This window comes from Centruroides sculpturatus, unplaced genomic scaffold (genome assembly GCF_000671375.1).
Source record: "Centruroides sculpturatus isolate CEXI.00-Female unplaced genomic scaffold, Cexi_2.0 scaffold1789, whole genome shotgun sequence".
In the NCBI taxonomy this organism is placed as follows: domain Eukaryota; kingdom Metazoa; phylum Arthropoda; class Arachnida; order Scorpiones; family Buthidae; genus Centruroides; species Centruroides sculpturatus.
The window spans coordinates 1-13,205 of NW_019385895.1; the positions used below are offsets into that span (position 1 = coordinate 1).

The 13,205-nt window shown below is 25.0% G+C and overlaps 2 protein-coding genes across 2 annotated transcripts in view; both read right to left on the reverse strand.

Moving 5' to 3' along the window:
- Window positions 1–35: 35 nt before the first annotated feature.
- Window positions 36–6,092, reverse strand: LOC111612450 (centromere-associated protein E-like). The gene is made up of 8 exons (XM_023353664.1): window positions 5,940–6,092; window positions 5,687–5,758; window positions 5,545–5,619; window positions 5,224–5,478; window positions 3,607–3,663; window positions 3,452–3,529; window positions 2,582–2,656; window positions 36–1,274 (listed from the first exon to the last, which is right to left on the reverse strand). Exons 3-8 carry the CDS (start codon window positions 5,563–5,565, stop codon window positions 36–38), a joined length of 1,725 nt encoding a protein of 574 aa, XP_023209432.1. The 5' UTR covers window positions 5,566–5,619; window positions 5,687–5,758; window positions 5,940–6,092.
- The window catches only part of LOC111612452 (coiled-coil domain-containing protein 91-like), an 8,867-nt gene continuing 1,342 nt past the window's right edge, over window positions 5,681–13,205 (reverse strand). Inside the window, exons 2-4 of the mRNA XM_023353665.1 lie at window positions 8,324–9,084; window positions 5,940–6,051; window positions 5,681–5,758 (exon numbers count right to left, since the gene is read on the reverse strand). Coding sequence (XP_023209433.1) covers window positions 5,681–5,758; window positions 5,940–6,051; window positions 8,324–9,084 — 951 coding nt within the window. The remainder of the gene's footprint in view (window positions 5,759–5,939; window positions 6,052–8,323; window positions 9,085–13,205) is intronic.

Genomic DNA, 13,205 nt, shown 5'->3' on the forward strand with positions numbered 1-13,205 from the left:
TAAAACTTAAAATTTTTAATTAAACTCCAATATTTTTATATTAAAAATAAACTTACTGGAAATACTTCTGAAACACCAGAAAGCAGGTTTAAATTGCTACCAACGCCACCATTACTCTCCTGAATCTGCTGTTCCAAATTTTCTATCTTAAGAATAAGAAAACAGATTTCTTCTTTTAGAACATAAATATCATCAGACTGTCCAAAACTTGTTAAATTTTGGCCCAATAGTCTTGAAAAACATTTCTCAGTTTCTACATATACAGGAAGACTGTGTCTTTTCAATTGTGACACAAATTTATTCAAAGAATTCCTTTTACTCATAATTTTGAAATCTTTCCTATTAACTGATTTATGGTGTTCACTGTCATGTAATTGTTCAGCTACATTCTCTTTCAATTCTAATTCAACATTCAGTGCATCAATCATTAATGTTTTTTCTTGTAACAAACATTTTAATTCTTGTATTTGTTTTTCTTTTGCATCTATTGCTATTTTTCCTTCATTTCGTAACCTTCCTAGTTCATCACTTTCAAACTGTTTTATCTTTTTTATTTTACTGAAATCGGATGTCATTTCTTCTAGTTTTGTTTTAAGTTCACAGAATAATTTATCTTTTTCAGTTAAACTATGTTGACTTTTAATATATTCATTCTGCAATTCTATATGCCTTTTATTAACGATTTCCAACAAATTATCTTTTTCTGTAATCGCATTTTGTAAAGTATTATTCGCTAATTTTGTATTTTCTAATTCCAATTTTATATTTTCAAACTGCTCTTTCACCAATTCAATTTCTTTTTCATAATTTACAATGTCTATTGCTTTCTCTTTCTGCAAAGAAAACTGTTCTTTTAAACTGTCTCTTTCCTTTTCGCATTCATGCAATTCTCCCATTTTTTCATCAATTTCAAATTCTAATTCTTCAGTTTTGTGTTGTAATTTTTCACAAAGTTCATTAAGTCTTTCTATTTCATTATCTTTTTGTCTTAAAACAGCATCAAGCTTCTCTTTAATTTTAGAATGCTCCAACTTTAATTTTTCGTTATCAGATGCCAATTCTTCCTTTTTGTTCATCAATTCCGTAATATCAACTTTCGACTGAATTAAATCCTTTTCTTTAATATTCTCTTCTTTCTTTAAGCATTTTTCAAGTTCTTCCAATTTTGATTGTAAATCTTGGATATAAATATCTTTTTGTTTCAAATTATTCAATAAATTTTCTACACTTTTACTGTTCTCGGTCACAGCATTTTTTCGTTCAGTCAAGAGTTCCTATTAAAAAAAATCATACTATTATGAATAATTTTACTTTTTTAAATTTATTTCTATTTTATATAATATATAAACTATTTCTGTATATAAAATCATTGATAGTTTTAGGCAACTTTTACTTTTAATTTTCTAAAAGCAAATTTATTTTGTATTTAATAATTTGTTATATAGTATAATAAGAAATGATTTGTTCAAAATTTATTTATAAAATATAAGCCCCCGTCCCTTACCACTCAGATGTTTCAATAACATGTATACATAATACAAATTAACAATTTAAACACCAAATAATATCTGTAATACAACATTGATTATATTAAATCTTCAGTGCTTCAATAGGGAGTTGAATCTCCAGAAATAGCAGATATGGCCAAACTCAAACATCATATTGAATCACACTCATAATCTGCAGTACCAGTACAACTGTACCCCCAAACACTGTAAAATTCCTCATGATTCACTGGATATCAACTGTCATACTATCTCTTATTAATTTGTATTCCCTTGTTAAAGTTTAATATAATATCTTTACATAAACTTATTTTAACTTTGACATGTTCTTTAATTCTTTAAACATGAAATTGGCTAAAATCAGTTTATTCCATTCAAAACAAAATCAGTCAATGGAATAGCTCTTTTGCTGGTTTTGCTATACAAGTTCCCTTTGTAGCATGAGAGGTAACATTTAGTCTCCAGATAGAAAGGAAAAAGAAATTTTCAGAGCTTAAAGAGTTAAACTTCCTCTTATACACATCAATTTCATAGTGGAAAATTTTCACAGTAGTGTTTGTTTATTTCAAGTTTTATAATTTAAAAAAAGATCTTTTTAATGTATAGTGTTAATGAAGAGGAATTATGAAATTTTAAGATAACACAAAATTACATATTACAGTGTATAATAAAAAAAATCATGCAATTACAGAAAATAATGATTAAATTCTAAAATTGTGGAGTATTGATTCACTGAAAGAGCCATTAAAATACCTATACCCACAGTATTATAGTGAAAACATTTCAATATAATTATATCTGGTGTTCTCAAAGAAAAATAGTTTAATTGAGAAAAATTATGTGATTATCAAAGATAAACTTATCATAATTACAACTGATTGCAAAATAGCAAATGCTATTTAATAAATATTAAATTATCTATTAATGTGTCTATTATACAGAAAATGAATTTAAAAAGTTACATCTATTATTACACATGTTACTTTTTTAAAATATTTGTAAAATGTATATATCCATTAGAAAAATATAAATTGAAAAAATATTTATCATTAAAAACTTAAAATTTATAAATTCACCTGTATGAATAAATTTTTATCCTTAACTGCTTGATGAAGGGAAGCCAATTCTTTTTTCATATCATCATTAGTTTCCTAAAAAAAATTAACAAATTTCACATTAAGAATATTATGAATATTAAGAACATTAAGAATATTAAGTATAAAATATATTTTAATACATATTCTTGCCAATATCCATTTTATATAATTCAATATATCCATCAAAATCTTTAGAAGACTAAAAAATTAGTTCTGTTTTCATATGCACAACTCTTGTTATTTATTGACACAAAGATCAAATTTAATCAAGTGACAAATAAAGATTAAAAGTTTGTGAACATGATAAAAAAGATGACAAATTTTCTTGGATAATTTTTCAACACTTACAAATTTATAAAAAGGAAATGTTTCAAATAAATTTTTTTTAATTTAAATTTTAAGGCTATTATTACTTTATGTTAGTCAACCATATAAAAAAATTTTAGAATTTTAAAAATGAAATTTATCTTAAATTAAAACTTAAAATTTTTAATTAAACTCCAATATTTTTATATTAAAAATAAACTTACTGGAAATACTTCTGAAACACCAGAAAGCAGGTTTAAATTGCTACCAACGCCACCATTACTCTCCTGAATCTGCTGTTCCAAATTTTCTATCTTAAGAATAAGAAAACAGATTTCTTCTTTTAGAACATAAATATCATCAGACTGTCCAAAACTTGTTAAATTTTGGCCCAATAGTCTTGAAAAACATTTCTCAGTTTCTACATATACAGGAAGACTGTGTCTTTTCAATTGTGACACANATTAATATGAATTCTTGTTAAAGCTCCTTAATAATCAATTACTTTTTAAATTTTAAAACAGTAAAGAATAAACATTTTACCTCAAGTGAACTCTCCTCTTTATTAACAGATTTATTTTGCATCATTGTTAACCATTGCAAATAATGTTTTTCAAATGACTGACAAAAAATAATAAAAGCAAACTATTAATCAGTAATATAGTTAAGAAAACAGTAATAAATTTATTTCAAATTACCTCAATGCTATTTTCTAGTGATTCTATTTCTTCTTTGTCTTGATACGTAGACAAATACTAAAAATAAAATATATATATTTTTTAATTTAAACTACATATTTTATTATACTTGTGCTTATTATTAATTACAGGTATACCACTAATACTAGGTGGGTTGTAGGTTTGCAAAATGTAACTTTCCTTTTTATTTATTTATTTATTTTTTTTACAAATTATTTAAATTTGCATTGTTTAATTTTTATTAATTCAAATAGAGATAATTTTGCAACATATGTACATTCAGCTGGTTAGTTTTCATTAGACTAGATGTACAGGAAGAATATTCAAATCTATCTCACCAAGAATATAGAAGTATAAGAGATATACATAATTTATGTATATCTCTTATACTTCTTATACTTCTATCTGTGGCATGGTCACATAATGTGGTCATGTAATGAATTGTTATTTTTATATTTAAATTTTACAGTTTGCCTTTATTTTTTAAAAGTAACTGGTTTTTGATTTGTACATATAACACATAATAGGCAATGAAATATAACATGAGAAATAAAGATAATCTAACATAAATCGCAAATAAAAATTTACAAGAGTGTAAATTAGATATGAACTTTCATGACAATAGGCTAATTTCTAATGAATACAGTAGAACCCTGATTATCTAAGTTAGTGTGGATCAATTCTACCCTGGATGACCAAAAGTTTATATAAAATGAATGGCGAAGGTCATTTCATATTAAAAATTATGAATATAAAAAACTTACATGGTAGCACTTTAAGCCTCTTTTTATTCTTTAGTGAATTATATATAATATCATTTTTTAAAAATCATTTATTATACAATTAATATATGTACAATAGTTTTAAAAATAAAGATGTATATTATTGTAGTTACATTTCAATATAAATATTTTGTCTCATATTAAAGTTAAATAATAAAAGATAGCATAAATAAATTATTTTGTAATACAGGTTATTGCTTTAAACTTTCTTTTATGAATTACAATATGAGAAAAATAGTATATTCACTTACAAGTTCAGTTCAGATAACATGGAACCTCAGTTAAGGCTTGGACAATTAGAGTTCTACTGTTTAACTAACTGACTGGCTTTTTACCAATAATGAATATTTAAGTTAATATAACTATATGTTAGAGAGAGGAAAGTATACAGAGGCCAGACAGATTTGTGAATTTTTACTTCAAAAAATATTACTGCAGGTTCTTGTTTACTCCAACATATAGTAATAAGCTATCACTATAATAATTGTTAAAATGTGGTTTTAAGATAGACTTTAGGAAATAATAATATATACCAGAAAATAAATTTATCTTATAAATAAAACAAAGATACAAATTATTTTAATAAGTATGCAAAATAATATTTTCATAGAATTATTTTATTGAAAATAATTATTTTAATATTAATAATGGAAGTATTTAATTTCATTGGTTTTTACTATATAAATTTTATGAAATATATTTCTTAATATAATAACAGCATTTTAATCTTTTGTTTATTAATAAATAAATTAATTATTCAAAAATAACTAAAAATAATCTTAAGTTATTTTAAAATTACCTTAAATACATAAAATAGTGATTATTTTTAAATTACCTTTCGAAGAGCAATGGATAAATTAGTTATCACAGTTTGATCAATTTCTGTTGTAGTAATGGCACTATTGACTGACTGCTTGACTAGCTTTAATAATTGATCAAGAGCTTCTTTCTCACCCAGTTTATTTCTGAAATATTTTAAATCTTTCTCTTTCCTGTACAAAATTTCAGTCAATCCTTGAATTGTTTTATCACGTTTAAGTGACTGCTTTTTCATTAAATCTACTTTCTTTTCTATAGTTTTATCTGCAATCTGAATAAAGTAAAATTTTTATTATTTTTAAAATTATTGAAATATTAACTTCTTTACAATACTTACTACTTTGCAATTTGGACACATTTCAGCAGGAGATATACTTTTCTCACTTGAAATGCTAAAAGTATCACTTAAATCCTAGAATATAAAATTAATAAATCATGAACTTTATAATTTATAGTGTTTAATAAATAATCCACTATACCTTCTTTCCTTCATTTTCAGATGTATTTGTACTTGAGTCTTTGGAATCTGATTGTTTTTGTGTTATATGCTGCTTCAAGTAAAAATAAATGACTATTAATGTAATGACTTTCAAGTTAAAATAAAATTTTTAATTAAATTCATAATATTTATTAGTGCCCAATTAGAAAATTTTATAAATTCATATAGGAAGTTATCGTATTTATATATATCAAACAAAAAAGTATTTAAATATTGTGATAATTATATATTACCTTCTTTAATTTTGCAACATAATTTTCCAGATTCGATTGGTTGGCACGAGTTGTTGCCCTTAAATCTGAAAGTTCTTCTTTATGAAGTTGATCTAATTTCTGAAGAGTACTACTATAAATAACACTTTATTAATAAATAAAATATATCAAAAATGCATATATTTAGTCAATATTATTTATAATTTTGATTTCTAAGCATATACTTGTTACTTTGCATCATAAAATTCTACAGCATGCATAATAATGTTTTATTTCAATTGCTTCTAAAATAGATAACTGATTACAATTTAGCAAGTCATAGTACATAGGTCAAACTGAAAGTAATGAACAACAATTTTTCATAAATCACAATATATTAATTATGAAAAACTAAGAATATTGTTATAATCCATAGACTACAGAGAGTGCCATGAGGAAGTTGTGATGTCACTATCTTCCATTACATGATCACAGATAGCCAAAACAAAATGGCTACAACTGATGTTTCATTTCACCAGCATGCTGTAATCAAATTTCCCATTGAGGAGGAAATTTGTACTGCAGAAATTCACCAGAACTTCAGAGTGTATGTGGAGATGTGTGCATGGATGCCAGCAGTGTTAAATGGGTAAAACAATTTAAAGATGGAAACACAAGCACTGAAGATCAGCCTAACAGTGGCCATCTGCAGACTGCCTGCAATGAATGCAACAAAAAAAGAGTGGATAAGATTGTTAAGGAAGACTGATGTGTAACTGTGGAAGATAAATATTGTGATAGGTGGTGAAAGCTTGTACTACCATTATGCACTTGAAACAAATGGCAGAGTATGGAATGGCACCACCTCAATTCCCCAACAAAAAAGTAGGCAAAGACAGTTGGAAAAGTTATGAGCTCTGTTTTCTGGGATATAGATGGAATGATTCTGATGGAATTTCTTGAACCTGGGCAAACCATTAATGCTGTTCAGTACACTTCATAAACTCTGTCGTACTTGTGTGATAAACATCCTGGGAAGATCATCCTGCAACATAACAATGCAAGGCTCCACACTGCTCATTACATCGGGGAGTAAATCCATAAATCGAAAATTGAAGGGTGCAGTCCCTACAGCCCAATTTAGCACCCTTCGATTCTCTTTTTTTTTTTGTGCTGTGAAGGAAAACATGCAAGGCCAATGCTACAAAATGGTGGTGGACATGAAGAAATCAGTGCATCAGTTTTTTTGCGGGGCTGGAGTTCTATTGTAAAGAAATTTTCAAGCTCCCACAATGGTAGGAAAAATGGTATTAAAAAAATGTTGCTTATGACTTTCAAAATGACTCTTGTAAATTACTTTAGTTTCTATGACTATTTTTATAACATGTAATTTTCTTTTCCCATGTTTTCTTTTGCCATTAATTCAAATTCAAACTATTTTCTATTTTATATGTAATTTTTTCCTACTAAATTAAACCACAATCTTAAAAATATCATTACTTCTTTCTCATAAATTGTTTTTTTTTATTCTACATTTTATATAAAAAAAATATGTATTAATAACTTCTCAACTAAGACATATGAAATATCATTTAACCATGAAAATAGGTGTGTTTGATGAAATAAAGCAATGCATCACTAAAGTGATGTGCCAAAGCAAATACTTCTCAGGAGATAATTCTATGAGGAACTGGCCCCTATTTAAACATTATATACATGAAGAAAACCCCCTTGTTCAGTAGTTTTATCCACTCAACCACTGATAAGCACTACAATATTCTAATTAGAATGGTAGTAAAAGTTTTTCCATCTATTCATTTAATAGAAATGACCATATCAATTTCTTAATAACTTCATTAGCAATTGATTTCCCAACAAAAAATATAATATTGATTCTACTCTTAAAAATTTTTATTTGATAAACTTTAACTATTTATTGGTAAACTTATTATGTATCTGAAAATTTTATATTAGAACAAAAACTGTATCTATAATATTTAACATCTAAGTCATTTTATCATATTAATTAATATAATCTAAGGTCTCAATAGTAAGCTATCTTAAGAATAAGAAAACAGATTTCTTCTTTTAGAACATAAATATCATCAGACTGTCCAAAACTTGTTAAATTTTGGCCCAATAGTCTTGAAAAACATTTCTCAGTTTCTACATATACAGGAAGACTGTGTCTTTTCAATTGTGACACAAATTTATTCAAAGAATTCCTTTTACTCATAATTTTGAAATCTTTCCTATTAACTGATTTATGGTGTTCACTGTCATGTAATTGTTCAGCTACATTCTCTTTCAATTCTAATTCAACATTCAGTGCATCAATCATTAATGTTTTTTCTTGTAACAAACATTTTAATTCTTGTATTTGTTTTTCTTTTGCATCTATTGCTATTTTTCCTTCATTTCGTAACCTTCCTAGTTCATCACTTTCAAACTGTTTTATCTTTTTTATTTTACTGAAATCGGATGTCATTTCTTCTAGTTTTGTTTTAAGTTCACAGAATAATTTATCTTTTTCAGTTAAACTATGTTGACTTTTAATATATTCATTCTGCAATTCTATATGCCTTTTATTAACGATTTCCAACAAATTATCTTTTTCTGTAATCGCATTTTGTAAAGTATTATTCGCTAATTTTGTATTTTCTAATTCCAATTTTATATTTTCAAACTGCTCTTTCACCAATTCAATTTCTTTTTCATAATTTACAATGTCTATTGCTTTCTCTTTCTGCAAAGAAAACTGTTCTTTTAAACTGTCTCTTTCCTTTTCGCATTCATGCAATTCTCCCATTTTTTCATCAATTTCAAATTCTAATTCTTCAGTTTTGTGTTGTAATTTTTCACAAAGTTCATTAAGTCTTTCTATTTCATTATCTTTTTGTCTTAAAACAGCATCAAGCTTCTCTTTAATTTTAGAATGCTCCAACTTTAATTTTTCGTTATCAGATGCCAATTCTTCCTTTTTGTTCATCAATTCCGTAATATCAACTTTCGACTGAATTAAATCCTTTTCTTTAATATTCTCTTCTTTCTTTAAGCATTTTTCAAGTTCTTCCAATTTTGATTGTAAATCTTGGATATAAATATCTTTTTGTTTCAAATTATTCAATAAATTTTCTACACTTTTACTGTTCTCGGTCACAGCATTTTTTCGTTCAGTCAAGAGTTCCTATTAAAAAAAATCATACTATTATGAATAATTTTACTTTTTTAAATTTATTTCTATTTTATATAATATATAAACTATTTCTGTATATAAAATCATTGATAGTTTTAGGCAACTTTTACTTTTAATTTTCTAAAAGCAAATTTATTTTGTATTTAATAATTTGTTATATAGTATAATAAGAAATGATTTGTTCAAAATTTATTTATAAAATATAAGCCCNTTATAATAGAATCTTTAGAGAACTTCTTAACACAAATTTTGTATAATAATATTTTTTGTCGTTGAGTACATCAACAATCAATTCAAGAGTTGGGAACAAATTTACTTAATGTTAATATAAATGACTGTATCCGGATACCTAATGTTAATCAATTTTCATTTATCATTTGCTATAAAAGGAAGTAATTCAATTTGTATTATTGTTGTTATTAGATATTTAACTTGGTTTCCAAAATTTTGCATTGATTATTGGTGAAAAAAACTTGTTTTTCATTTTTCTATGACAAAAAAAATAAATAAGTACAAAGTATAAGAATTGTTCAAATGAAACAGACTGAACCATATGTATTAGCATTGGTGTAATTGGTCACTAAAGCAGGATTACAGTGTATAAAGCATAGCGATAAAGTTGTATTATCTGCTATAGGAAATTGCCTCCTGCATTCAGACAATGTCCCAATGTAGTACAAGTTCATGTATATCCTCTGCATCCAAAGAGAACCACTTTGGATCAGAAATTCAACAGAATAAGCCCATACCATAATAGCCAAGTATCTATATACTTTAAGCAAAATTTTTGAATTGTCTCTATGCTGTGTATACTTTAATCCTGCTAAAGTGACCAATGACATCTATGTATTATAGAATCAATTCTATATTTCAATTGAACAACCCTTATATTTCCAGAGGAAAAACAACAAAATTAAAATTGTTTCAAAATGTTTTACAAATTATAAGAATTTTTATAATAATTTATGAATGATTATAAAAAATTTATATAAATTTTTAAAATTTAATTGTCCTGGCAATTTCTATCAAATTTATATAATGACTTTTAATTAAATAAATATGCATCAATAATTAAAAACTTAGAATTAACTATATTCTTCATATTATAACAATTAATTGAGAAATGATCTATTAAAATATAAATCAAGTTGCTAGAAATTTATCACTGTTTTTCTACATTCTTTAAATCAGCAAGCTTTCAACAATTTTTCAGGTTTTATTTAAAAATTCCATTTTTTCCCACCATTCAACTTAATTAAAATGTGAAGGGATAAAAATAACAGGATACTTTTTAATGTATTTAAATCTTTATTGTTTTAATTTCATCACAACATTCAACATTCAAACATAAATCAATAAAGCAAAGAAAAACTAACTTTTAATAAATTTGAAAAGTAATTTAAATATTCATATTTATTTACAATTTCAAGATTCAAAAAAAATCACATTTATTTTAAAAAAATTACACAAACTGAATGCAAAAATATGCAAAATGAAATTATAGTATACATCTTAACAACAATCTAAGCAATAGATACTTAATATTCAATTTTACATATTCATTAATATTTAATAGATAAAATTAAATAAATATACTAATATTAATTATCATAGTAAATCAATTAATATATTAAATATATTTAATACAATATTTAATTAATATTTTAAAAAAACATATAATTGTGCCAATATTAATATAAATAAATGGAATAAACTGATTATTTACCAAAATAATTGCAAATTATTAGTAAATTATATGCATTTTTACCTTGTTTCTTGTAATAATTTTTCTTTTTGCTCCAAATCTTTGCGCATATTCTCCGCTTCAATTTTCAACTGAATATTCTAAAATAATTTAGATACTAAAATTATTTATGCTTTATAAGAGTTGCAGTGGTTGTCTCATTATAATCATTTTATGCTACAGTTGCATTGATAACAACATGTATTGTTATTTTGAAATTAAATAAAAATTCAGCTGCAATAATCTTTACTAAAATACAAAAATATATAAATGAATCTCATTACTACAAAAATTCAGATTTAGTAGTAAAAAGAAAATATATTTAAAATCGAAAGTTAGCCGTCTGTTATTTAATCAAAACAATAAGATCTTCATTCTTTATATCAGTTAAACTCATCTGATATGTTATACCAAGTCTTAAAATTTCTAGTCACTTGACTTTCAATTTGTTGGAAATTTGCCAGTTTTTATCAATTTCAGATTCTTTCTCATTGTTGATTCTGGACATCAGCCTGTAAACATTGAATCATTTGAAGTTTCTAATAACATTCAAGCAGTCATAGTTATTATTTGTGTAACAGAATTTCAACATTCTTTTCATTATTATACTTGAAATAAGCAGCATCAAGAACTGAAAGATCAAATAATGATGCACTAATTTCAACTCCAATAAATGATTTTTTTGGCTGATAAGGTTGGCATTTCTCAATTCCAACAACATTATACAAATGATAACATTGACAATAATGATCATATATGCAGAAATCACTTTACACTAAAAATCCATTATCTTATCATCACCATTGGCTCTAAGATATGAAGTAATGATTCTTAACCTTTTCTACTGCTCACGCACCAATTTGAATTGTTAAAATGCATTCATACAACCCGAAAAAAGTCTGTTAATTTTTTTTTTGGTATGAAGGAGTTAGCATTGTCTAATGTTCTCATATGTATTTAATCTAACATCTTAAACAATTAAAAAAATTCATGTACACTCATTCATTAACATAACCATTTAGTTCTCAGTAAGGGATTCACCACAGAAAAAAAAAATTATACATTTAAGTCTAATGTTAATACATTTTTATTGAAATATTTTTTAAAACAAAGTTTGCAATGAAAAAGATAAAGTTTAATTAAATAAATAAAGTATTTATCCTTCCTGCAAAGTTATCTCACATTCCAAATTAAGAAACACTGAATGAATAAGATTACAATTGATTTTAAAATCTTTACATTTGAATTATATTTAAATAATCAAAAAATGTTTTAAAAGCCTTGATAAGAATTACGAAAAAAGAATCCATCAAAATTAGTTAAACAGTCCTATTAAAAATGTGTCTACAAATCAACCACTTCCAACATATATGGCATATAATTTCATTTGTGATCCACCAATGCCAATGGAATATCTTGTAGACAAAAATCCTAATACTATTAAACAATCTTTTATTTAAGTAAGGCACTATTACAATTTTAACAATTTTCAAGCGTTATTTGGAGTATTTGCATCTGTTTTACGACAGATATGTTCAAAATGCTGCATGTGAATCCAAACTTTGCACTCATCTCATCAAGAAAGCAAAAACTATATCAAATATGTTGGTGATTTCTGATTTGCTAACAGCCATTTTCAATATGCCATCGTAACTACTCTATTGTCTACAGAAGATGAATATATCAGCCTTTAAAATACAGGTATCCCTTAATGCAAGATTTTATTAATATGTGAAATTAATTGCTGCAATCCCTTTATATACACAGAAAAAGTTTTAAATAACGTGACTTTAACAGCTGTCTTTACTTAACATAGATTAACAATATTTGATTAACACAATTTTGATATACACAGTGGCATCGAGGGTTTAATTAACCACATTAATCAAAGGGTACCTGTACTTTATAGAAATTATTTAAAATTTATAAATGTTTAATAATTATTTTATTAATATATATTGATTCTTCATAGTACTATTTTCAATATTATCAGTAGGGTTTTGTTTTATTTTGGGCTTTGTTTCAATTAATAATCAGAATTATCCTATGCATCACAGTTAATCTAATTGTTCATATACAGGAAAATATATGACACTCTGAAGATATATATATTTCATATTTTCATAGTCATATCCCACACACACATATATGTATGTATGTTATATATATTTAAAAGTAGTAAAAGTAGAAGTATCCTTTACCATCTACTTCTCATTATATATTTTTATCCCATACACACTCTCTCATATCACATCACACACATATATACACATTAATATATATTAATGTTCTGATTCTTCATATATAGATTATATTATATTATAATATATTATATATATATATATAGGGGAATAAACTGATTATTTAC